Genomic DNA, 25,757 nt, shown 5'->3' with positions numbered 1-25,757 from the left:
GAGGAGGGGGGAAGAATAGAAAATATATAAAACAATTACTTCTAAGTGGGATCAAACAGCACCTTCTGAAAAAGTATTACAGAAATAAGCACTGAAATAGGATTCAGAGATCAAACTTTTCATTTTAAAGATGAAGAATGTCAAATGTTAAATGTCTTGGCCAAAGTCAAATATCTAATCAGGGATAGCACTCAGATTTTCTACTTTCCAATTCAGTGATCTTTCTATTACCAAATACTGCCTTCAAGAAACTTTTGCTCTAAGTCAATATTTCTCAAAGTATGGTTCAGAAAATCCTGAGAGTCCCTGAAACTCTTTCAGAGGGTCTACAAATTCAAAATTAGTTTTTATTTCTAATAAGGTAAGTATCTATAAATACAACCCCCACATAAAAACTCTTTGGACAACTTCAATGATTGTTAATTGCATAAAGATAGTGAGAACAAAAGTTTGAGAACTACTGCTCTGTTATGTCTTATCTTGCTGAAATTTTAAAAAATTACTTTTTGTTTTTAACTTATTTCTCAAGCTGTAGTAAATAAAAAGTTCAACAGGTGAGTGACCTCTCTTACATTTCCAGTCACTTTATTTCTCTACTATCCATAGCCACTGACCTCTTTTCTGGCATCTCCCAACTCTGTGTATTTTTACTGGTTGTTCTTCATCCATGGAAATATCTTTAGGGATGAAAGAATCTGCCTTGCTATTTTTCACCTCCTGGCTCCTCCAGTTCCTTCAATCTTAGCTACAGTCCTACTTTCTACATGAAGATTTCCCTGGTCTGGGTAGCTAGGTGGCGTAGTGGATAGAGCACTAGGCCTGAAGTCAGGAGGACCTGAGTTCTAACATGACCTCAGACACTTAACACTTCCTAGCTGTTCGATCCTGGGCAAGTCACAACCCCAATTGCCTCAGCAAAAAAAAGATGATGATTTCCCTGGTCTCCATCAATGCTAGTGTTTTTGGCCTGAGATTATTTCCATTTAATCTTGGACATATCTTATGTGTGCATAGTTTCCTCTATATGATTACTGTTTTTGCATTTCTTTGTATCCCTATAGCTTAGCACAATACTTAGCAAATAAGATGCTTAATAAATGTTGACTTTCAAACAAAATACTTTATACCAAAGCAAAATGACAGTGATCTGGAGTAAGAAGACTTACTTTCAAATCTGAATTCTTGTTGCCTGTGTAACTTCAGCCAAATCACTCTGGGTCATAATCTTAGATTTTTTTGTCACCATCTAGCATTTCACTTCTTTGTTCTGGAACTCTGAAATTCTTTTATCCGATTGTAATCTTTTATAACTCCATCTTTCCCTCTGCGTTATGATGCCTAACCTTATCTTTTATCAGCACTATGATCTCTATTATTTTCACACCTTAATTCTCTCCCAAACTATTTTGGTATATTCCCAAACTATAACAATAATCTTCCCTTCATATAGAATGTGAGCCAGCTCTACTTGACATTGTCCTCCAGCCTTCATTCCTTTACTCTACTCTGCCCTAGGTCATGCCTAACCAGACCCCATCTCCTACTTTACTGCCAGCATTTACTTCCTTTTCTTCTATTTATGTACTCCTGAATGAAACTGGAGGAAATCACAGAACTGCTAATTGGGCCCACTATAAATGTATACAATCATACCTCAGCTGGGTTCTCCAAGGAGCAGGGTAAACATTTTAGTTTTCAATTGATTTTCTGCCCTATTCTCCAAAGTAGTTTATATTAGACGATCTGCAAAATTTGCTTCCAGACAACTTTCTTTAATGCTTTTTGGGAAGGTGCTGTTTGAACAATTTCAAAGTCATTAAGCATAATGATACATTTTTCCACTTCTTCTCTTATCTGTAGCACTTCTGGGTTTGTTTTACTTTTCCCTATTGACTTTTCAAAAACACCTTAAAAAATGCCTTTAATATCTATTTGAAAGCTTGTATTATTTAACTCGGTAATCTTATCAGCACCAATGAGTTCAATGATTTCCAGACCTTCTGAACCAGATTCTCTCTTCTGAGCTATAATCACAAAGGTCCAATAGTAACTCAGAAATCTAGACTTGGAAGTCCTAAAAAACATCTCAAATACAGGTATGTCCAAAAAATACTCATCATTTTTCTATCTTAAACTTTCCCCACTTCTAAACTTTTTATCATTATAGAAGACACTATTATCCTCCCTGGCAGCCCAAGCTCATAATCTTAATGTCATCCTCAACCAACTATTCTCAACCATCCCATATTTCCAACTGGTTGCAGAAATTCTGTTTTTACTTTTACAACATTTCTCTTATATTTTTCCTTCTTTCTGTTCATATAGATACCACAACATATTATCTTCTTCCATGACTAATGTTGCCTTCTAGCTGTTTTTCTTAAGTGTTTTCTACTCCAAACTATCATTTAATCAGCTCCAAAGGTGATTTTCTTATGGTACGGATCTGGCCAAGTTTCCTGCTCCCTCAATAAGCACCATTGGCTCCCTATTACTCAGACCAGTAGTGTCAAACTCAAAAAGAAATGTGCCATTTCATATACAATTCATAGATGAGGATCTCTGTGGGTTGAATATTAATATTACCTGTTTTAATGTATTTTTAATTTATTGTATTAAATATTTTCCAATTTCAAGCTGGTTCAGGGTATGCTCAGGAATGACTGCAAGCTGCATGTGCTCTATGGACTGCATGACCTAGAGGATTGACAATAATCTTTTGCATTTAAAGATCTTCATAACCTAGTCACTTCTTGCTTTTTAAGTCTTATTACACTTTATGTCCTTCCTTGAACTCTGTAATAATGTGACACTCCTATTTACAGTTCCTTGAACATGACACTTCTTATCCTATGTCTGGGCCTTTGCACTGGCTGTGCCTCATGTTAGGAATGCTTTGCCCTCCCACCTCTGACTATTGTTTTCTTTCTTTTTTTTTTTTTTTTAATATTGTTTTTTTTCAAAGTTTTCCTACCTAGTTTCTTTTTGCTTTTCTAAATTTATGAGTTACATATATCAAAATTTTATATAAAGCTAGAACTGGTCATGTCAATTATCATCTTGCTGACAATCATGCTTTAAAATTTTAAGCTTAAAACATTGAAATTTTTGTTCTTGTTTTAAAGATTAAGGAGAATTGATGCATTTAATAAAAGCAATTCTTACTTTTCTGGTTTTAGGTCTCTATAGATTATTCCAAGACTATGTAAATGATCTAAAGCAAGTGCAAGTTCAGCCAAGTAGAATTTGACATCTTCTTCTGTGAACATCACCTAAGGAGAGAAATGAAATTTTACTTAGTGCTCATTTTAGTTTATTCTTGTGCATTAAAAACAAAAACAAGTGTTTTTCATCCTGTGTTTCTGGTACTAAAAAAAAAAAAAAAATTGCAAATATGATTACATCTACTTAATCTAATCAATTATCGGAACTTCATTATGCACTAATTCGAACAACCAAATATTTAAGTTTCTAGGGCTATATGAAACATACAAAAGATTTTTATATTACATAAAATTTAATTCTATGATGACTTTACTGCTATCTAGTCTTTCAATACTCATTGTTAAGTGCCTGTTATATGCACAGCACTTTTAAAATAAGAGAATCACATTTGGATTCCTGAAATCGTACTATCATTCAAATATGTCTTTGCAATACATCTTTGCACCTACAACTATTTTTATCTGACATAACTGAAAGAAATGCCAGCAGATTGCTTTAGTCATTTATCTAAAATTAAGGTCCTTATTTTCAGGACAAAACCAAAAATTAAGAAAATAATTCTGGATCACTGATTCTTTAATGAGACTCTTGTATCAGAGATATAGTACATTGGAAGAATAAATACAGAATTACTTACTTCTTTGGATAAGCGTGTAAACAAATCACCTCCCCTGAGAAAATCCAAAATAAGATATAGTTTCCCTTCAGTTTGAAAAGCTGGAAATATTAATTTAAAGAGAAAATATTAGTAAGCACCAATTAATATAGTTTATACTTCTTAGTGTTTATTTGGACAATTTAATCAAAATTTTTAATTTTTTTCTGTTTTAGAAAAAAATATTCTTGAAATGAAGAAAAACACCCATTTATTTAAAATGAAGTATGGCTGGATCTAGCCATATACCTAAAGAGCCACTATTCTCTATAATAAGGAGGCAAGACAGTCTAGGGGGCTTACTGCTATCTCGACATTTATCTCTGGCATTCCTACCAACTTACAACTATTATTCAAACATTACTCTATGTTTTAGAATATTTACCATCAAGATCAACTTAAATTTTAATCCAAAATAAATTCAAACACTAAGGTTAGTGTAAAGCAAAAACAAACAAAAAAACCAGAAACACAAAAACACAACAAATTTCTCCATATTAAACTATTCCTTTTATTACAAACACTACCTAGCAATTGGAGTAGGAAACAGCAAACAATATATTATATAATATATAACTATATTATATAATATAACTAAATACAGTGGAGAAAGCAATAAGAGCTCAAACTCCAGGGAAAATGGTAGAAGTTGAACTATAAGAATAATTTAAAACAAATATTTCTATAGGAAAAATGGTAGCACATGTTTTAAAATTTAAATGTGTATGCGCACATGCACATATGCATGCCTCTTACTGCCTACTATTTAGGTATTGTATTTTAATTTTTATCAAGCTTTGGGTACTAAACATCCATAATAGAAAATAAAATTCTGCACATATTTAATTTTTCACATCTTATGAGCTACATCAAACAATTGTAAAATAATTTTCTATTTGTGAATTATTTAGTAAATATTTTAGTTTCAGGCAAGATAAAAATGAACGACCAATCTAAGTTTAAGCAACTATAGTTGTAGGACGGGTAAATGAAACTACTTAAAAATCCAGCCTATCTTTATTGATATATAATATATATCGTAACCTCTCCCATTCTTCAGTAACTTACTTACCATAATGCAACTTAACAATAAATGGATGGTTAACTTCTACCAGAATATCACGTTCCATTTTTGTCCGAACACGATCTCGAACTGTAAGACACAGCCCATATAACTGAATCAGAATAGCTCTGAAATCTTTAGAGCCATGTTTGTGTGCATATAAGCGTATGTAAATATAAATATAAAATTTCTTGTCATCTGAATTGCTAGAAAGTAACAAAATACTAATAAGTTAACTATATTAAAGAATTCCTTGAAGCTTCAAATATGGCTCGAAAATATTTTTCTCCTTTTTAAAAAGAAAAAAGCACATTAGAAACTGGCTTTAAAATTGGTTGAAACATCTCTGGGAGGAACTGCTAACACAGCGAATGACAGAGTCAGGAATCAAAAAGCTTTTGTATGATAGGCTATGCTATCTAGACAAACCTATTAAGATGAAATTTAAAAGAGCTAAATGAAGGTCTTATATATTTGGGATATGAGGAATGAAAATGAACAGCCTCATTTACTGAAATATTCTTTTTCTATTTTATATAGGACAGGAGGGTTGAACTATTAAGTTTTGAGTCTTAATGACTAAAAAAAATTATGCTACTGACAGAAATTTATAAAATCTGGACAACAAGAGTACTATTTTGTGGTAGAAAGGCATAGAGTTGGTATTAGTTCTGATTTTTTTCCAGTTATTTTCAATCATGTCCAATTCCTCATGACCCCATTTGGGGTTTTTAAAGAAAAAACAAAAGAGGTTTGCCATTTCCTTTTGTAGCTCATTCTGCAGATAAGGAAACTGAGGCAAACAGGATTAGAGACTTGCCAGTTCATCCAGCTAGGAAGTGTTTGAAGCCACATTTGAACTCGGGAAGATGAGTTTTCCTGACTTTGGCTTGGCACTGTATCCACTGCACTACCAGACTGCTCTTTTCACATCCTCTCATTATCCCCTTTGAGTAAGGTTTCTACATGGATTCTACTCTAAATTACATGTGTTAGTCACTTTGTTAAAGAGGAAAACAAAACATTTTGTTTTGGAAACAAAAATACAGATAGAGATGAATTAGACTGAAGAGGTAAAAGTCTGATCTTTTTATTCTGCAATCACTGCCCTCATGGCTAGAACAATGAAATAGTGCTCCTGATAGTAATGGGCAAACAGGGAAAAGAAATTAATGTTTTTTTCTTCTTAGACGGCACCGACATTCATGTGAAAGAAAGTCCTGCTTATATTTAAAACTCATTGCACTTAAACCAAGGTTTTTTTATCTTTTCCATTACTGTGTAACCAATCTTTCCTATTACCACTTTTCCAATAATTTTTATTGAGGTTTTCCTCTTTCATTTATTCCCATCATGTTAACAATAAATTTAGCTGATTCATATATATATATATTTATATTTTATATAAATATATTTGATATTTTTTATATTCAGCTCTACCTGTTATCCAATGTAACCTATATAATCTGTACCTAGGCCGTTATTATTTTATATTTAGCAAGTGCAACAATTTCACATTCCAGACACAGCAGGAGTTCATTTTTACCTCTTTTGATCTAGTCTATGCAAAGCAATAAGCTGTTTTTTCCTTAACATTTTAATATCACTTGAGTTGTCAGGAGGCAGGTCTTGCTTTTACTGCTAATTAACTGTAAAACTGAGAAAGTTATTTAATTTCTCTCAACCTCAATTTTTTATTTACAGAAAGATAGGGAGGGGGCTTATCTAGTATTTCTATTCTTTCAGGATAAAACTGCTGTCTTAAATAGTCTTATTTTCCACATTTCCTTATATGTAACACTGAGGAGACCTTGTTTAAACAGAGTTGAAAATTAGCAGAGTCTCATTCACTTAAGTCTTCTTTTATTTCTTCTGATATAAGATTGTATAAAAATTCTTTGACCTAGTTTCTTTTGCTTATGTAAAAGTACTAGGAGCAAATATAAATCACCCTATGCTCAAGAATTTTAATTAGTATACTGGTTCAGAATAGAATGAGAGTTCTCTTTTGCTCTGGTAAACTACAAACCCTAAAATGGAATTTGTTATACTGATCTATGCTGGCAACATTCCTATGCTCGCTACATTCCTTTGAATAAATTTTTCTTATGTTGTAGTGCATTACTAAATCTAAACCTTGCCTGAAACAAGAAAACAGTTTTAAGGCCTTTATGGTATTCTTCTAAGGTCTCTATGGTTCAAAAACAGTTCAAATAAATGATTTTTAATCTGTTTTTTGATACAACTTTTGATAAAACTTCAAAGAGAAATGTAATTTATGACAGAAACAAAAGTAAAGAAACCACTAAATTGTAAATATTAATACAAGAGACCAGCGTATAGATTAGAACTTTGAAAATCACTGTTTTAGTCAAAGACTATAGTTAGTGTAGACTGAGTATAGAGTTAGGAAATATTGAAATGCTAGTCTGTGGATGTTTCTACTTCCCCTTATTAAGCTCTTTAAGTGAAGCTACTTTCTCCTTTATTATAACTGTTCAAAGACGAATGCTGTCTTGTTTTCTTTTTAATGTTTTAATAAGTTTTTTTTCAAAATACATTCAAAGATAGTTTTTCAACATTCACCCTGGTACAACCTAGTGTTCAAAATTTTCCTCCCTTCTTTCTCCCCACCCCGTTCCTTAAATAGCAAGTAATCCAATATTACTCCAATCCAATATTAAACATGTGCAATTCTTCTAAACATATTTCCACATTTATCATGTTGCATAAGAAAAATCAGATCAAAAAGGGAAAAAATGGAAGCAAACAAGAACAAAAAAGGTGAAAATACTATTCATAGTCAGTCCCCATAATCCTCTTTCTATATGCAGATAGCTTTTTCCCTCACAAGTCTAGACCAATACTGTCTTAATTGTCAAGGTCAAAAGTCTTTAAATTTTCTCATTCTGCAAGATCTTTCTGACTTTGGACATACTTTCCTCTTGGTTATTTTCTCCTCTGTTTCTGAGATGTCAGTCTCCCAATCTCTTAGCACTCCTCTATTTCTTTTACCTGAGACCTCATCTGAGTTTCAGATCCATATTTCTAACTGTCTTCAAGATACTCCTACCTGGATCTCCTACTGGCAATTAAATCTCAACAAGTCCAAAAGTGAGTTTCTTATCTTTCTCCTAAAACCTCTTCTTTCTGACATTACTATTTCTGGTTCTGGTACTTCTACTTAACTGTCTCCTTTCTATCTGATTCTTTCCTTTCCCCTAAGTTTTTATATCAGGTCCTATAAATTCCATTTCCACAACACTTCTGTATACTATTCTCTCTACTTAAGCCTGTTCTTGTAATATTCTCCATGTAATTTTCCACAGTCTAAAAAATTCCTAATCAGACCTTACAATTCAAACCAAATGCCACCTCCTTTCCTGAAGCCTTCTCTGACTCCTGATTACTTTGACCCCCAAATTCCTCAACTGATAATGACCCATTGCCATTATTTTTGTGAAATGGATCTGAACTATGAATTCCACTTAAGATCTGTCAAAAGCTAAAAATAAATAAAAAAAAAATTAGGCACTGCTTCTCCAAATCTCTATTGCCTCTCAAGGAATACTCCTGACAATATTCTCATTAATAAAGAAGATTCTTTTAAAATTAAAAATTAATAAAATCCTTCTATGGATTAAATACTGTTTTGAGAGAAGGCAAAAATCTATGAGGTTTGAGAGATAGAAGACAAGGGTCACAGAGAAGGAATCCATGGTCCTAACCACCCTACAAGTATTCCTCTCACTTTACAGAAGGATACATTAAAAAGTCACTAATGCACTGTTGGTGTTATTGTGAAATGATCCAACCATTCTGGAAAGCAATTTGGAACTATGCCCAAAGGGCTATAAAACTGTGCATCCCTTTGATCCAGCAGTGTCTCTACTGGGCCTGTATCCCAAAGAGATCTTAAAGGAGGGAAAGGGACCCACATATGCAAAAATGTTTGTGGTGGCCCTTTTTATATTAACAAAAAACTGGGAACTGAATGAATATCTACCAATTGGGGAATGGCTGAATATGTTATTATATATGAATGTAATGGAATCATTATTGTTCTATAAGAAATGATCAGGAGGATGATTTCAGAAAGGCCTGGAGAGACTTACATGAACTGATGCTAAATGAAATGTACACAGCTCCAACAAGATTATTTGATGATCAACTGTGATGGAGTTGGCTCTTCTCAACAATGCTGTGATTCAAGGTAAAATCAATAGATTTCAGATAGAAAATGCTCTTCATACCCAGAGAGAGAAGTATGGATATTGAATATGGATCAAAGCAGTTTTTTTTCATTTTTGGTTATTTTTCTTTCTTATGGCTTAATTTTTCCCTTTTAGTCTTATTGTTCTTGCACAACATGACAAATATGGAAATATGTGGGGTTTTTTTGAGTGGGGAGAGTGAGGCAATTGGGGTTAAGTAACAAGGTCATACAACTAGGTCCTCCTGACTCCAGGGCCAGTGTTCTATCCACTGCATCACCTAGCTGTCCCCTAAGAAATATATTTAAAAGAACCACAAATAATTAACCTTTATCAGATTGCTTGCTGTCTTGGCAAAGAGCGAGGGAAAGAGAAAAATTTGGAACACAAAAGTCTTCCAAAAATAAATGTTGAGATAGTGAGATGGTATAGTGGACAGAGTACCAGCTTTGGAGTCAAGAGATCAGACCTGAGTTCAAATCTGATTCTCAGACACTTAACATTTACTAGTTACTTAACACTAACAAGTCACTTAATCCCAATTGTCTCACAAAAAAACAAACAAACAAACAAATAAAACCAAAGGAATATTGAAAACTATATGCATATTTGGAAAAGAAAATATTGTAAATTTTTAAAAAGTTAAAAAATTTTTTTTTGCCTCTCTCCCCTGTAGTTGATAAATTACTATATATGTTCAAGAGAAAAGTCTATAAACTTAACATCTACATTTTGAGAAGTGAGGGGGTCAAATGTATTTTAAAATTAGCTCAATTTTGTAGCTAAGAAAAAGATGGCACAAATCTATCATGTTACTCCCTTGAAATCAACTATCATATATTAATTGTTCCTTTCTCCCTATGTTCATTTAACTGACAAATTTTATTTTCCTTTCCAATGATACTGTTCAGTTCTGCTTCTTGGTACACCCATAACTATAACCTCACCTTGAATTTACATAATACCTGGACTATTTCAACTTGTCCCAACTTTCTGCCTCCCAAAATCAAGTTTAATAATAATAGTTATCACAGAATTCTATTTTTAGAGCTAAAATATAGTTCAGATACAGATAAGAAAATTGAAGCTAAAAGATGAAGAGACCTAATCAAGGTTCTAGTTAATTTGTGATAGAGATCAGGTTTCTTGAGTTTCACTGTAAGTCTTTTTCCATTATATGGCACTATTTTCCAGTTTTCCAATAGAATCATTATCATTATAGAAAGTAGCTAGAACCTTTAGATATGAGGCCAAAAGCTCTCAAAATGAAATCCATAGATTTCATACTATATTTATCTGGATTATAAAAATGATACCTTACCGAAAGTCCCTGGGTGCACAAGGAAATCTAAATAATTTAAAACAAAGCAGAAAATCAAACCCATAGGTGTAGTACTGTAGGCTGTCAGGTCTACATCTGGGAGTAAAGATACAACTTATGAGTAAGCTAGAACTTCTAAAGCCAGACATCTGCATTCTTACTTTTCATATGCTTCCAGATCATCTTGATAAAGTCTTGATAAAGACTTACCAAAAAAAAAAAAAAAAAAAAAAAAAAAAAAAAAAAAAATGTACTTAAGAAGGAAAATAAAAATAGATTATGAAAAGCTGGTATAATTTTAAGTTATTATGTAGGAATTCATGCTAAATAAAATTCAGAACTTCAAAAAGCACTTACCTTTCAGTGTGGCCTTTTTCAATACTTTCATTGCATAAAGCTGTCTAGCATCAGATCCTGAGATTTTTTTTACTAGAAATACCTATTTGATATAAAAAAAAACCCCACAATTTTTTTTAATGTAAGCATTGCAAAACACTGTTCTTTTATATAGTAAATCAAAATATAATATAACCCAATTAGATTATATTGTGGTATAATATTAGATAGATGCACATAAATTATGTATAGAATTACATCTTTTCAAATTTAACAATTACACACAGCAAAACCTTATAGTTTTAGTTTACTAAAAGTTATAATTAAGAGCTTTCCACTTGTTAAAGATAGCCTGTACAAATATATGGTGTATAGTTTTTATTTATAATTTCTTACTGCAAAAATCATTTTGTATATAAATAATTTTCAAATATTTAATTAGGATTAAACTATCTTAGTAGTTTAATCAACAAAATAAGCAATCAGTTCTGGCTTAACATAAATGAACCATTCTGCAGACTTTTCCCTCTGTACCACCCTTTACCCCTATCCCACCTGGGGTTTGAGGTCTTGTAGGCAGAGGTCCTGCCTAGGAGTCAAATGTGTATAAAGTGACAAATGTCCATTTAATTCAATGAAAGAAATGGTGCATATATTTATTAACAGTTTGGTTGTTTTCAAAATACCGTGTGGCATTAAGTCAACCAATTATATGTGGATAAAGCCTACTCTGCATGATCCATGGTAATAAGATAGCCCAGATAATTGAAATCCTTGGTGAGGATTTGAGGGATAACCTTCCTCATACTAGTAAAAAAGTTATTGTATGGAGTTAGTTTTGTAGGAACAATGTTACAAATAAGCAAATGATAGATTTTAGCAAATTTTAAAAATAACATATTGATGTTATCATGAAATAACAATGCTCAAGGCAGTACTTTGTGAGGCATTTCTGTCTGATGTTTCATTTTTTTTTTTTTTTTAACCAGACTGTATTCAGAACTGAAAACTTAATTTTTAGCTTTTCTTCTTGTTAGGCAACCAGAAAGGTAGAAAAGGAAAAAGCAAAAGGCCAATATTTCATTAGTCCTTGAAAAACAGGAATGAATTTTATTACTTCTCAAAGGTCTACCAAAAGGTCAACACAAAGTATACAAATAAACTTTAAGAATAAGGCTTTAAAATGGGGGTATAGCCTTGAAGAGGTAAAATGGCATAACCTTAGAAACACTCCTCAGCTTCCCCAGTTCCTTTTAGTCAATCTTCAGGAATCATATAACTAAGAAACAGGTTTTTTATATCTAGATTTATACAGACAGGCAAATCATCTAGTGAGACTAATCAAGAATGGATAATATTTACAAATCCAAAGCTTAACAAATCTATGTAAATTAAATAAGCCATAGAGAAAATTAGGATATTTATCTGATAGCTCTCTTAAGTCTTCTATATAGCTCTGCTCTAGTCTATAAATAAGAAATCCATTTTCCCCATTCTAAACCTTTCCCTCCATCTTTTAGTAGTATTCTTATTTCTAGCCTTACTAGGGCTATTGGCATAATTGTAAATGCCTAACAAACAAAAGCTTGGCTTAACTTTTGAGGGGAGTGAAAGAGGTGGCAATGAGGATTAAATGACTTGCCCAAGATCACAAAACTAGAATGTCTGAGGCAGGATTTGAACTCAGTCCTTTTAACTCCAAGGGCTGGTGCTCTATCTACTTCACCACCTAGTTATTCTGGCTTAACTTTTCAACAGTACAAAGTCTCTCCTTGCCAGGTTGCTAGGTGATACAGTAGATAGATCACTGAACTTCAGTTTCCCCATCTGTAAAATGAAGTTATTCATAATATTTATCTTCCAAGGTTATTGTAAAGATAAAACGATTAACACTCTATTTGCAAATTTTAAAGTATTAGGTAAAAGCTACCTATTATTATTATTTGACTTGTTTAAGTCCTGCATGGTTGTTTTCAATATAAAATATTTGACCTGGATTGGTTAATGGAATGTATTTGTAATACAGTATTCAAATTTTAGTCTAGGGAGAAAAAAAATATGGCAACTACTGGGGTCTTGGATGTTATTTCCTGAAATATATATTAAACTCATTTTATAGACTAAAATACTAAAGTAACAAAACAGACACTTAACTCAAGGAGATTTGTCAACCAGTGTCTTTAGACTTTTATTCAGGGGGAGATAGTTCTACACTGTGCAAGCTGATATGTTCCCTCAGAGTTCTGGCCTGAAGAAATTAATTATTACATTATAATTATTACAGATGTAACATACATCTACAATTCTGCATGAAATAAAAAAGTTGGACTAGAAGAAATGGAAAATTCCCTCTAGTTCTAAAATGCAGTAATTTGTACATCACTCTAAAGAAATAAAGTTACAAAAATATCAACGCCCATCATCCAAAATGGTGTCTTTGTCATTTATTTTCTTTTTAAATTTTTTTTAAAGAAGCTCTCCAGAGATCATGCTTTCTGAAGGTAAAATGTAAGGCAAAACATGAACCTATGCTATTATGAGGTCCTCAAAAAGGTTCCAATGTACTTGTGGATGACAGTCACTTTCTCTCATTTGATAACTACTTAATACTATCAGATAAGTCCTTGATAAACATATACATTGCTTTTCTTTTAAACAGAGTGTTTCCCTATTTCTAGTCATATGAAAAGATGCTCCAAGTCATTATTAATCAGAGAAATGCAAATTAAGACAACTCTAAGATACCACTACACACCTGTCAGATTGGCTAAGATGACAGGAAAAAAATAATGATGATTGTTGGAGGGGATGTGGGAAAACTGGGACATTGATTCATTGTTGGTGGAGTTGTGAACGAATCCAACCATTTTGGAGAGTAGTTTGGAACTATGCTCAAAAAGTTATCAAACTGTGCATACCCTTTGATCCAGCAGTGTTACTACTGGGATTATATCCCAAAGAGATTATAAAGAAGGGAAAGGGACCTGTATGTGCACGAATGTTTGTGGCAGCCCTTTTTGTAGTGGCTAGAAACTGGAAACTGAATGGATGTCCATCAGTTGGAGAATGGCTGAATAAATTGTGGTATATGAAAATTATGGAATATTACTGTTCTGTAAGAAATTGACCAACAGGATGATTTCAGAAAGGCCTGGAGAGACTTACACGAACTGATGCTGAGTGAAATGAGCAGGACCAGGAGATCATTATATACTTCAACAACAATACTAGATGATGACCAGTTCTGATGGATCAGGCCATCCTCAGCAACGAGATCAACCAAATCATTTCTAATGGAGCAGTAATGAACTGAACTAGCTATACCCAGAAAAAGAACTCTGGGAGATGACTAAAAACCATTACATTGAATTCCCAATCCCTATATTTATGCACACCTGCATTTTTGATTTCCTTCACAAGCTAATTGTACAATATTTCAGAGTCTGATTCTTTTTGTACAGCAAAATAACGTTTTGGTCATGTATACTTATTGTGTATCTAATTTATATTTTAATATATTTAACATCTACTGGTCATCCTGCCATCTAGGGGAGGGGGTGGGGGGGTAAGAGGTGAAAAATTGGAACAAGAGGTTTGGCAATTGTCAATGCTGTAAAGTTACCCATGTATATATCCTGTAAATAAAAGGCTATTAAATTAAAAAAATAAATAAATAAACAGAGTGTTTCCTAAATCCCATGGTATGTGTTACTAATTTTCATTAATATAAAGATAATGTACCTTTCCAAATGATCCTTGCCCTAGTACTTTTAGAAGTTCAAACTGGGAGGGATCTGCTTTTTCATGTCCTTCCTTTACATGATGTGTGATTGCAATTTCTTTGATACTGCCTTCTTCCTGTTGAGAAAAATAAAAGATCTTTATTAAAACCACCAGAAAACAACACTTCAAAGTAAAATTTCATTAGGTAAGTAGATTTTTTAAGAAATAAACTCTTAAACAAAATCACCTCTTATATAGAAAACTTGGTTATAAGTGACAAATCAACTAACTGGCAAGAAAATATGTAATGATGTCAATACTGGAATTTCATATGTAAAAGACATTGGAAAAATGAGTAATGCTTACACTATCTAGGTAGGGTCATGGATAGGGCACTGAGTCTGAAGTCAAAAAGACTTGATTTAAATTCAGCCTGACACTTATTAGCTATATGATCCTGAGCAAGTCATTTAACCTCTATTCTTGCTTGTTTCCTTATCCATAAAATGGAAATAATAATACTGCCTTATCCCCAGGGTTGTTCTGAGGAACAATTGCAATAATATTTGTAAAGGTATTAGCAAAGTACTTGACATATAGTAGGTACTATGTAAATGCTATATATTATTATTATTAAGTTGAAATATTTTTTGACAAATGGAGTAAGTGCCAATTTAGAAAAACTACAAGAAAATGTATATATTCTACTCCATAAGTAGATACATTAAACTAAAATAATCTTTTGATTCATGTAGATATTTAAATATTTCTGTAAAGTAGAAATCCTACTATAGAGAACTATTTTTATGATGAAGCTAAAAAATATTTATGTACAACTTTTACCTGAGGTTCTAATCGTATACAGTCTTACACCTGGTAGAAGTTCAATAAATAACACTTTGATTAAAGATACTTCCATTCCTACTCCAATTATAAGCAGAATATTTTAAAAAATAACAAATTAAAATTTAAAAGCAATTTAAGATAAAAGCTAAACCTATTTAAAAAATAATTTTTGGGGCAGCTAGGTGGCGCATTGGATAGAACACCAGCCCTTTAGCCAGGAGGACCTGAGTTCAAATTTGACCTCAGACACTTAAAACTTCCTAGCAATGTGACCTTGGGCAAATCATTTAACAACAATTGCCTCAGGGGAAAAAGAGAGGGAGTGGGGAGAAAAAGAGAGGGGGTGGGGGATAGGTGTGAGACCTTTAAGAAAGTATCTATACCATTCCCCATCCTTTTTTGCATTCCTTTCAATCTTGGCCACATTGATTTTATTTGTACAAAAATTTAAAAAATTAATGTAATAAAAATTATATATCATAATATTATCTCTTGTTGCTCTATAAATTATGCTTCTATCCATGAATCTGACAGGAAATATGTTCAATGTTCTAATTTACGTTATGAAAGATATATAGTTTGACAAGAAATTGGTCACTAATGTAGAAATAATTTCAGAATCAGTAATCTACAGAATATTACATCCAATTACAATTAGCTAGAAGAGTAAAAATCAACATCAAATTAGTCGAACTGATAAAGATGAAAAAACAGTGCATATAACAGTGCATATACAACTGCTTCAATCTCATCTATTTGAAAAAAAAGAAAGGAAAAAGAAAAAAAGCAAAAATTGACCTTCATTATCACCACTTCCTGCAAGAGTTTAAACATGCAAAGCAGTTCCCACAGTGAAACCAAGGGTACTCAGAAACCTTTTAAACTGCAACAAGAAATCTTGACCAAGCAGAGAGACTTAGTAGACAAAAGCAATATCATTTTAGACTACCAACACATTTGTAAACATTATGGAGGAAGATGGTGTAAAATTAAGAAAAGTATCACTCTATTAAGTGAAAAGAAGTAGAGATTAGATTAAGAACGCTTTAGAACCTATTTAGCCATATCATCTCAAGGACATTCTTACATGACACTGACACGAGAATAAAAACAGGCAGAAAATGGCACCAAGCTATAATGATTTATTTTTAAGATCAATGACAATAGAACTATTTTGGATTCTTAGTAGCTGAATTTCCAACATTTTTAAATTAGAAAGTTGAAAGAGCATTCAAGAAAAAGTTGGTGAAGACAGGATGAACCAAAACAATCACACAATGAGAAAATCTATGCTAAAGGTAAGCCAGTGTATAAACTATTTGAAGGCCAATTTATAATTTGTTGAGGAAACTGAAGATACCAAAACAGTGGGAAAATTACAAATAACATTAGTAATGCCCTCTCCCTAGGAAAATGGCAGGTCATTAATACCAAATTATATGCTAACTTTTAAAGTCATACATGGAGGAGAAGATTCTGGAAAGATGGCAGAGTAGGTTGGTAAATTTCAGGCTTTGGATTCCTCCTATAAATAGAACAAGTTTCTGCCTCAGGGAGAACACAGACATGGGGAAAAATCAAGAAGGTTTGGAGATTTGGGGCAGAACAGGGGTCCCTGGTACAACCCAACAAGATCTAAAGACCCCAGGCTAAGATTATACATGCAGTGCAAATACCTCTAAGCTAGTTCCACAGGAATACCAAGAAGGCATCCCTTGGGCTAGCTGGGTGGGACTGGAGTCTCAGCAGGAACTGAAGAGACTTTCATCTTCTGGACTGTTTGTGGAGTTGGGGTTCTAGTCTGGGAAGACTGAGGGAACCGTGGCTAGAACCCTGAGCCTGGCTGGGCTGTAGCTCTTGGTTTTGGGATTCCTGGTCAGGAGAGCTGAAAGGAATGTCAGACACCATCCCCCCATTCCACGTATAATGGAGGAGACAAAGTACTAGTACAATCATTTTCTAACCTTCATTTTTTAAAGGGGGAGGGTGGGAGATCCAAGGGCAAGCCCTAAGAATTTGGACCTTCCAAAATTTATAAGGAAATAAGAAATGAGGGGCAGCTAGATGGCACAATGGATAGAGCACTAGCTCAGGAGGACTCGAGTTCAAATGTGACCTCAGATACTTAATACTTCCTAGTTGTATGACCCTGGGCAAGTCACTTAACCTCAATTGCCTCAGCGCTCCCTCCCCCCCCCCCCAAATAATAAAGGGAAATAAGAAATAAGAGATGAGAGATGGGCAGATGGGAAAGCAAAAGGTGAGGGAAGAAAGGAGAGGGACTCTTGGGTGGGGGGAAGTTAAGTAATAGCAATACAAATTAAAGAGCAGAATCATAAAAGAGAGTCAGCAGGGATAGGAAAGATATGTGTGTATATGTGGGGAGTGTATAGGGGTGTGTGTGTGTGTGTGTGTATCTACCCATGTATATATAAATATAACTTTTCTTAATTATAGCTTGCTTGGGGTAGTGGAGGGGAGGGAAGAAAGGTGGAAAAAGAATAAAGTAAATAAGGTGTACAACAGAGAACAAAAGAACAATTTACAAGAAAGTAAAGAAAAATAAGTATCCGTGAATATAATTTTTTCTATTAATATACATACTTTCTTGATTTGGTAATTTGCTGTTACATATTTTGAATCCTCCCTGATGCCCTGCTGGACACATGACAATGTTCTTTTTTGTTTTGCTTTATTTTGTTTTGTATTTCTTCCCTGTTTTTCTTTTTTTTTTTTCCTTATTCTTTTTTTTTTCAAATAAAATACATTTAAAAAAAATCATATATGCATCAAGGATATCACTGATGAAAATATGAGAAGAGAACAGGCAGGCTCTAATAACATTTTTTATCACAGACATCTTCAGTGTCAGAAAATTAACTGAAAGGAACTGAGTATTTTAGATCCTTATGCACGGAGTTAAAATAAAGAAAAAAACTAAAGCCCAACTTTAACTTAATAGAGCATCAACCTAAAGCATTATTTTCCAACAAATTTTTCATGTTAACAGCATACAAAATTTCTTGACAGTTGAATGTATTGATAGATAAATGCTCAGTGACTTCCTGAATATTAACATCAAATGAGCCACCTTGTTTTCCCTCTCCCCACAAAGAGGATATGCATATTTGCTACCTGTATCAATTATAGTCTCAGAGGGTATCCTCCATAAGGCCCCAAACAAATAAGATCACATATGTAATAATGCATGGATTGTAATCTTAACTGTCTCTCAAGACAATAATTAATACTATTAGTTTCAAACTAGTTTCAAACAACTTTAAAGTAACAAGAAATTATTTTCTGCCTTTATATTATTTCATTATTTTTTATTGCCACAGGAACACAAAAACATTGATTTATTCATTATTAAATAAGCTTACAATATTTAGAACTCTCTTGTCTGGTACCAAAAAATGTTAAAAAGCAAGATGGGAGGAACAGTTTGGTATAGTGGAAAACACACTGGATTTTTAAGAATATCTGCATCAGTTATTTCAGGCTTTTCCAAATTTAGAGCGTACATCATTCAAGAGTAAAGTCAGAAACCCTAGAGGATATGTTTTAAGGTTATTTCCACCATTTTACTGATAAATGATTTAAGTCTACCTTGTAATATTTTACTTAAAACAACAACCGCAACAAACCTCCTAGATTAGAATCTCAGTTTTGTCACTTAAATAATTGTTTGACTTCGGTCATGTCTACCTGTATAGGTTCAATTTCATCATCTGTTAAAGAATAATGTTCAAACTATGTACTTCATAAGGTTTGGGGACCAAACTGATCATCCTTATAAAACATGCTATATATTATAAAGTATCATATCAATAAGCTTTATTAAGCAAAGGCAAATGGTATGGTGACTGATAAACAAAGCAAAACAAAACAAAAAACACCACACAATACAACATTCCCATTTGAGCTTTCTGAAAAATAGAGGAAAAAATGGAGAAAGTCATACCTCTCCTTGTCATTTTTATGTCAAAACTATTCTAAATTAATCAATCACCAAAATTTTATTAAATGCTTGCTACATGTCAATGTGCAGACTTTATAAAGACAAAATCAAAACATTTCCTTCTGCTTTTAGGGAACTTTCATTCTAATGGAGGAAATAGCATACACACAAGCATAAACATACCAAAATTTAGTTTTTGAGAAAGAGTACGATAGCAACTAGGGGGATCATCATTAATCACTGATTCAATTCAATTTTATTCTTGCCCTCTTGCATTATGGTCAATAATACCTAGCCAACTTCAACCTTGGATTACTCCCATTGTCTTATCTTCTTTGTTCTTACTCAAGTGCTGCCAAAGAGGACTGGAGAAAACTATGCTGAATACTCTAACTCTTAAATTTATGCTACATATTCACAAATGAAACCTCACTGCTGAAAAGCAAGCCTTTCATGCTTTCCTAAATTTCATTCAGTATTCCACTCACTGCAATAGCTATTCCATACCTGTTTAAGCCTCCTTGGGACTCCTACAGTAGCCCTGCTCCCTGCTGCAACTAAGGACTTTCATATTTCATCTGCACAATTGAGGCCATTTGTTAACTGATCCTTCTCTGGTCTCCTACTCTTTTCACATTACTCAGATACCTACCCTTTCTATCTCCCCCCTTCTCATATGAAGAGGTGGTGCTCTTCTTGCCAAGGAAAGCTCCTCTATATCCTTGATCTAATCCCCTGTATCTTTTCTAGCAGACTGCCTTCACTATCACCCTGACTCTTTTTCTAACCTTAAAACCTTTACTAGATCCATCCATCCCCTACTAGCCAAACATAGACTAATATTTTTGCTCTCTCTGGTTAGGATTCTTAAGAAAGCCACTTCTCAACAGGTACTTTTTAAGAATGACTGGGCAACTGAGACATGCTGTTCCTTTAAAATCCTATGATTTACTGTCACTTGTTACTTGTCTGTTCCCTTCTTTTCCTCTTCCTCTTCCTCAATTCTTCCTTTTTATTAGATTCTCTAGAAACCTATTCTATAATTAAACTTTTCTATTCACACTATTTTCTTGAGTTTATGGAAAGTTCTTTTTAGAAGAAACATTATCTTTCCTCATCTCTCCCTCTGTTGTTTGGGTCTCAGAATACTCTTTGCTTTTCCACTGTAATTTCCAGACCCTCTTCCTCTGCTGTGATCATTTTATGATTTCTCTTACTTTTAACACCAATTTCACCCAGGGATAGCACCCAGTCTTGTTCCTGGTAGCACTCTGTTTTAGAATCTTTAGCTTTTCAAAAAAATACAAAACAAAACAAAACAAAAAACTGAGTTTAGATGTTACCTCTTCACTTATTCTCTTCATTGTGCACTTGCCTACCCTAATTGACTTAACACTTACTTATATGCCCTCCCCATCCTCTGTCAATAGGATTTTAAGCTCCTTGAGATCTGGGACTAATTTCCTTTTGTCTTTAAATCTCACTCAACATTTATCATGGTAGACATTTAATGTGCATGTATGTCACTGAGGTAGCATATTTATTAAGCACTAGACTTAAAATTATGAATATAATTTATATAAAGCTATATAAATGCTTTAAATATCATAGTTAACTCTCTATATTGTTCTATACAGCACATACATATTCATCTGAAATGTTTTATCTCATCTTAGGCAAAACTGAAGTTGCAAAGTTTTTAATATCCTATCATAGACCTATTTTGTTTTGGTGTTTCCAATTTCCCAAACCTGAGTTCTTGGGACTTTCAAAGTGCTTGTACTTTTGTGACACTTTCCTGAAACCTAAGTGGCAATAATGTTTGGGACCTTTCCCAAACATAACAGTCCTGTCAATAATTATATGCTTGTGTAACAATCTATTTTATTAGGTAAAATAGTCTGTGTTGTTGGTCTTCCTAGGGAAGTGGCCTAATTATTTAAAATGCACAATATTAAGAGTACAAAGAGATCACTAAGAATTTTATGCACAATGATGAGGGAAAGGACTATTTGTATGTGTATGTGTCTCAAAGCAAGGATAACAGGAATAAAAGCAACCATATAGCCAGTCAAGTCATAGAAATGGTTTTGTAAACATTTTTACATTCTAATGAAAAATCTACAGCCACAGAAGTATAATCAAAATGTTCATTTTTCAGAATTATAAGAAAAGGAAATGTACTTTTCTGATCTTAAAAGCTATTAAAGAAGAAAAAACCTAAAAATATATATTTAAAAATGAGCAGCTAAATCCTGATTATTTGAATTACATAAGACTAATTCTGGTATGCGGATATTAAGGGCAACAAACTTAGCAAGGGTGATATTAACTGATTTTAAAAGAATGACTCAACATTTGGAATTGTTCACTGCCTTGTATACATAATTTCCTTTTTCCTCCTCTGCCTAGAGTCAGGAAATGTTCTAGATGCATTCTATAACTTGCTTTGATTATTTTTTTTTAAACAGCATCATTAAAGTTCTAAGCAAAACATTACCAATGTAATATAAAACATTCTAAGCAAAAAAAAGTATTACCTAATAAAGGGTTATAACTACATGCAAATAAAAAAACCCATTTTTAAAAACTCATTTTCTAGAATACAATAACATGCAAAAAATCTCCCACATAAAGAGATTTCACTAAAACATGCAACTTTTACTCATATTCAAACATAATGAAAATACATGTTTCTATAGACAAAATAATTCCGGAATTGACTTATCTTAGGTTTGTAACATTCCAGCAGGAAATTTAATGTTAACTTTATAAAATCAAAAAACATCTCCCCTCTCCAAAGCACTCAAAATGACTTAGTTATAAAATATATATGAAATCTAATTTGGCTACTTACAAAATAGTGAGAAAGGAAATCAAGTTACCTTAATTAACTCTACGTTGAGTTCAAACTACCTAATTTGTTTAAATTTATGCTTGGCTTTTTCCTTCAAATGGACATTTTGAAATATTGTAAACTTAATTACTGAGGTCTTGTCTAAAGATGAAAAAACAAAAAAAGCTGTGGAATAGAGATGATTCTACTAACTGCTATGTTGTGCAAAAATATTTATATCTGATAGTTATACCTTTTAAAAAAGCACTGCTCTCTTCTTTAAAATAACAGTTCTCTTATTAAAAATACTCTCTGAAAACAGATATCAAAGAGGCTCTTGGATAAATACAATTTAATGTTAAATATCTTTAAAGTTATTTTATACACTGAAAGTTAGATAGAATTATGTTTAGAAAGTATAAAAAAATTTAGTTGCTTTTGAATTATTATTTTTTGTAATAACCAATTCTAGAAAAAAGTACTATTTGAACTTGAAGTTTAGAACTATGTTGATAGATCATTCCCTTCAAGAAAAATTTGAACTGCATTTTCATATTCTATGCTGAGAATTAATATTTTTCCATGTTTACTGTCAATTCTGGATAAAACAATTTAAAGGTAAATGGAACTGTATTATATGATTTATTATAGAATATTACAAATTATACAACACTGTAAATAGGTATAATAAAACATTCACTTACTGGCACTATAACTGATGTCTAAAACATATAGGATTACTCTCAGTAAAAGAAAACTCAGCACAGCACTTTTTAAAAGTTTACTCTTTAAGCAATATTAAAAAAAAAAAAAACCTCTTTAAAGTTTCTTATGAAAAAACAATGGGTCTTATGCTTTCATTATTTGGATTATGGTTAGTCCTAAGCAAAACATTTTCCTTTAAAATGCCAAACTTACCCGAATAGAACGAATTCGAAAGGCCCAAAATTTAAACATGGCTAGGAAACCATGATGTTAATTTCTGACTGTAAGGTTCCCAAGTTAAAAGGGGAAACCAAGCCCCTAGAAGTTTTCTATCCTACCAACTATTCCGGCAATTAGAAAATTTCCTGTCAGGCGGGTCTGAAAATACTTGAAAAGGACCCAACAGTTTTCCTGTGGTAAAGCAAAGGAAAACCTAAAGGCAGGGATACATTGATAGCTGATAACTGCAGGGAACTACTGCAGGAAACCAAAACAAATTTGTTGATAGCAAAACCCTGTCACAAATATTCTTTAGTCCCTGTTCCCAGAAAAGTCAGAAAACTTTTAAAATGGCAAATTACTAATGACAACAAATACAGTATTTTATTTAAAAATTTTCACAAGTAGCAATACTTTAATAGTATTTAACACTTTTGCATAAGGCTACTAATAATGCAAATCAGCTTTATAAAATCAATTGTATTTTCTTTCTAATAATAAATTACATTTTTGAAACAATCAAAAACAAGCTTTTAAGACTCACAGCATGAAAGAACTAAACTGTTTATTTCTGTTCTTAGTTGAACTACATTAAAAAAAAAGGGATATTTTAAAACTAGTTTAAGATTTTAGACTTAATGAAGAATATGGAAATATGTTTAGAAGAATTGCGTATTTTAATCCTATGTCACACTGCTTGTTGTCTTTGGAAGGCGGGCAGAGGGAGAAAAATTTGAAACACAAGGTTTTGTAAAGGTGAGTGTTGAAAACTATCTTTGCATGTTATTTGGAAAAATAAAATATTAATTTTTTTAAAAAAGATTTTAGATTTATTTCAGGAATGTTCCTAGGCTATAAGGAAAAGTTTCAAAATCACTTTTTTAGAAATTGAAATATAGAATGTCATATTGTTAAGCTGGAGTGAAGCTCAACTTCAATTGTCATATTTGACAAAACTGTATGGACCGCATAAAATTATTACTATAAAAACTTGGTGGATGCATATAATATGAAGAGAGATTTTCTTAAAATACCAAATATGGGGGCACCTAGGTGGTGCAGTGAATAAAGCACCAACTCTGAAGTCAGGAGGACCTGAATTCAAATTTGACCTCAGACACTTAACACTTTCTCAATGTGACCCTGGGCAAGTCACTTAACTCCAACCACCTCAGCAAATAAATAAAGATAATAACAATAAAATAAAATACCAAATATGAAATTATGTATGCATCCACATTAAAAATATATAAATATGTTAAAAAGATCCCTTTCTAATTTTTTCTATTTTGCTATGTTCACATGTGCTAGGTATATTTCCTAGATCAAACTATCCCAAATGCCCTAAATATCAAGAGTCTTCTCAATTCCTAAGATTCAAGGAATCTGCCAATATATTTCAAACTCAAGTTTATAGTGACTTAGGGATGGAAGGGTGGGAGTTAATTTGGAAAATATGGATGAATCCAATTCCTCAAAATACACAGAAAGAAAAAGGTCCACAGTTAGAAAGCCTTATTTCAACTATAACTAAAGATCACAGCTAAAAAGTTATATGAATTGATATCTTAAATAAAAATGAAGCATTATTTAAATCTATAATAGTAGCTCATTTACAAAGTACTTTCCTCAAAATAATTTTTTGACATAAGGTTAATAAAGAATTGCTAACTTCATTTTATAGAAAAGGAAACTGAATCTAGAATAGTGAAAAGTATATTTAATTTAAAGTACTATGACTCCTATAACTAGTTTCTTACCTTCAAGTCTCAATTTCTCCATATGTAAAATGAGTGGTTGAGTTTTAGAGTCTTTTCCAAAACTAAATTTTATGAAAATCAGAAGCCTTAGTAATGGTAACACAGATGGCTAGGTTTTGTAATCAAGGGTTGACTCATTTTATTTGATTTCAATATTAATGCTTTTCCTAGTCATTACACATGTTGAATCACTGAAGGTGAGGAATTATTTCCATTTCACAAAGAGGAAACAGAGGCTGATAGTGATAGAATGCCATAAGACTGGGACCACCCAGGTCCAGGGTCTCTAACTTTGTTTTCTGAGAGAATCCAGTGCTGTATCGTCAAAGATGTGGAGGTGAAGGTGGGGAGTGAGTGCATAGGGTTCCTAATCCTGGGAGGTGGAGTTAAGCACTAGAACTCAGGGCATCCTGGGCAAGATCAAACAAGGCTGAACACTCCAGCCAAAAATACAGCTAGAGGCAAAACTCAGATCTGCCACAATGATCCAATTTAGGAACTAAAGTTGGAGAGGTGAGTAAATCAAAGAAAATATTTATAAATGCAAAAATTACTGCAAATCTAATTCCATAACAATCGCAAATGGACATTCAAAAGAAAAAATGGATTTACAAAAAAAACTACATGAATACCTAGAAGAAATGAAGGGAGATAAAAATTAAAGTTCTTGAGGAAAGAATTGGAAAGAGAGTTAAAGTAGTCTGGAAGAAAAAAGTTTTACTACACAGTAATCAATGACTCCATTAAATGACAAGAAATATTTTAACAAAATCAAAATAATAGAAAAAACATAAGGTATTTAATATTAAATACAGTGGATCTGGAAAACAGATAAGGGAGAACTCTTTTAAAATTAATTGAATTCTCTAAAATTATTAAGTGAAAACTGTTGA

General features: G+C 32.6%; 1 protein-coding gene across 6 annotated transcripts in view; it reads right to left on the bottom strand.

Moving 5' to 3' along the window:
* The window catches only part of RPS6KA3 (ribosomal protein S6 kinase A3), a 97,539-nt gene that overhangs the window by 43,275 nt on the left and 28,507 nt on the right, over positions 1-25,757 (bottom strand). For 5 of the 6 annotated variants that reach the window (XM_031959505.1, XM_031959506.1, XM_031959509.1 and 2 more), the window contains 5 exons: positions 14,556-14,672; positions 10,836-10,917; positions 4,953-5,033; positions 3,863-3,942; positions 3,166-3,272 (listed from right to left, as the gene is read on the bottom strand). In XM_031959505.1, the coding sequence (XP_031815365.1) occupies positions 3,166-3,272; positions 3,863-3,942; positions 4,953-5,033; positions 10,836-10,917; positions 14,556-14,672 (467 nt within the window). Of the gene's footprint in view, positions 1-3,165; positions 3,273-3,862; positions 3,943-4,952; positions 5,034-10,835; positions 10,918-14,555; positions 14,673-23,098; positions 23,422-25,757 lie in introns of those variants that run through there. The other variant, XM_023498935.2, reaches the window with a different exon arrangement.

This window comes from Sarcophilus harrisii, chromosome 3, assembly GCF_902635505.1.
Source record: "Sarcophilus harrisii chromosome 3, mSarHar1.11, whole genome shotgun sequence".
Lineage (NCBI taxonomy): Eukaryota > Metazoa > Chordata > Mammalia > Dasyuromorphia > Dasyuridae > Sarcophilus > Sarcophilus harrisii.
This window is presented reverse-complemented; position numbering and strand designations above follow the sequence as displayed.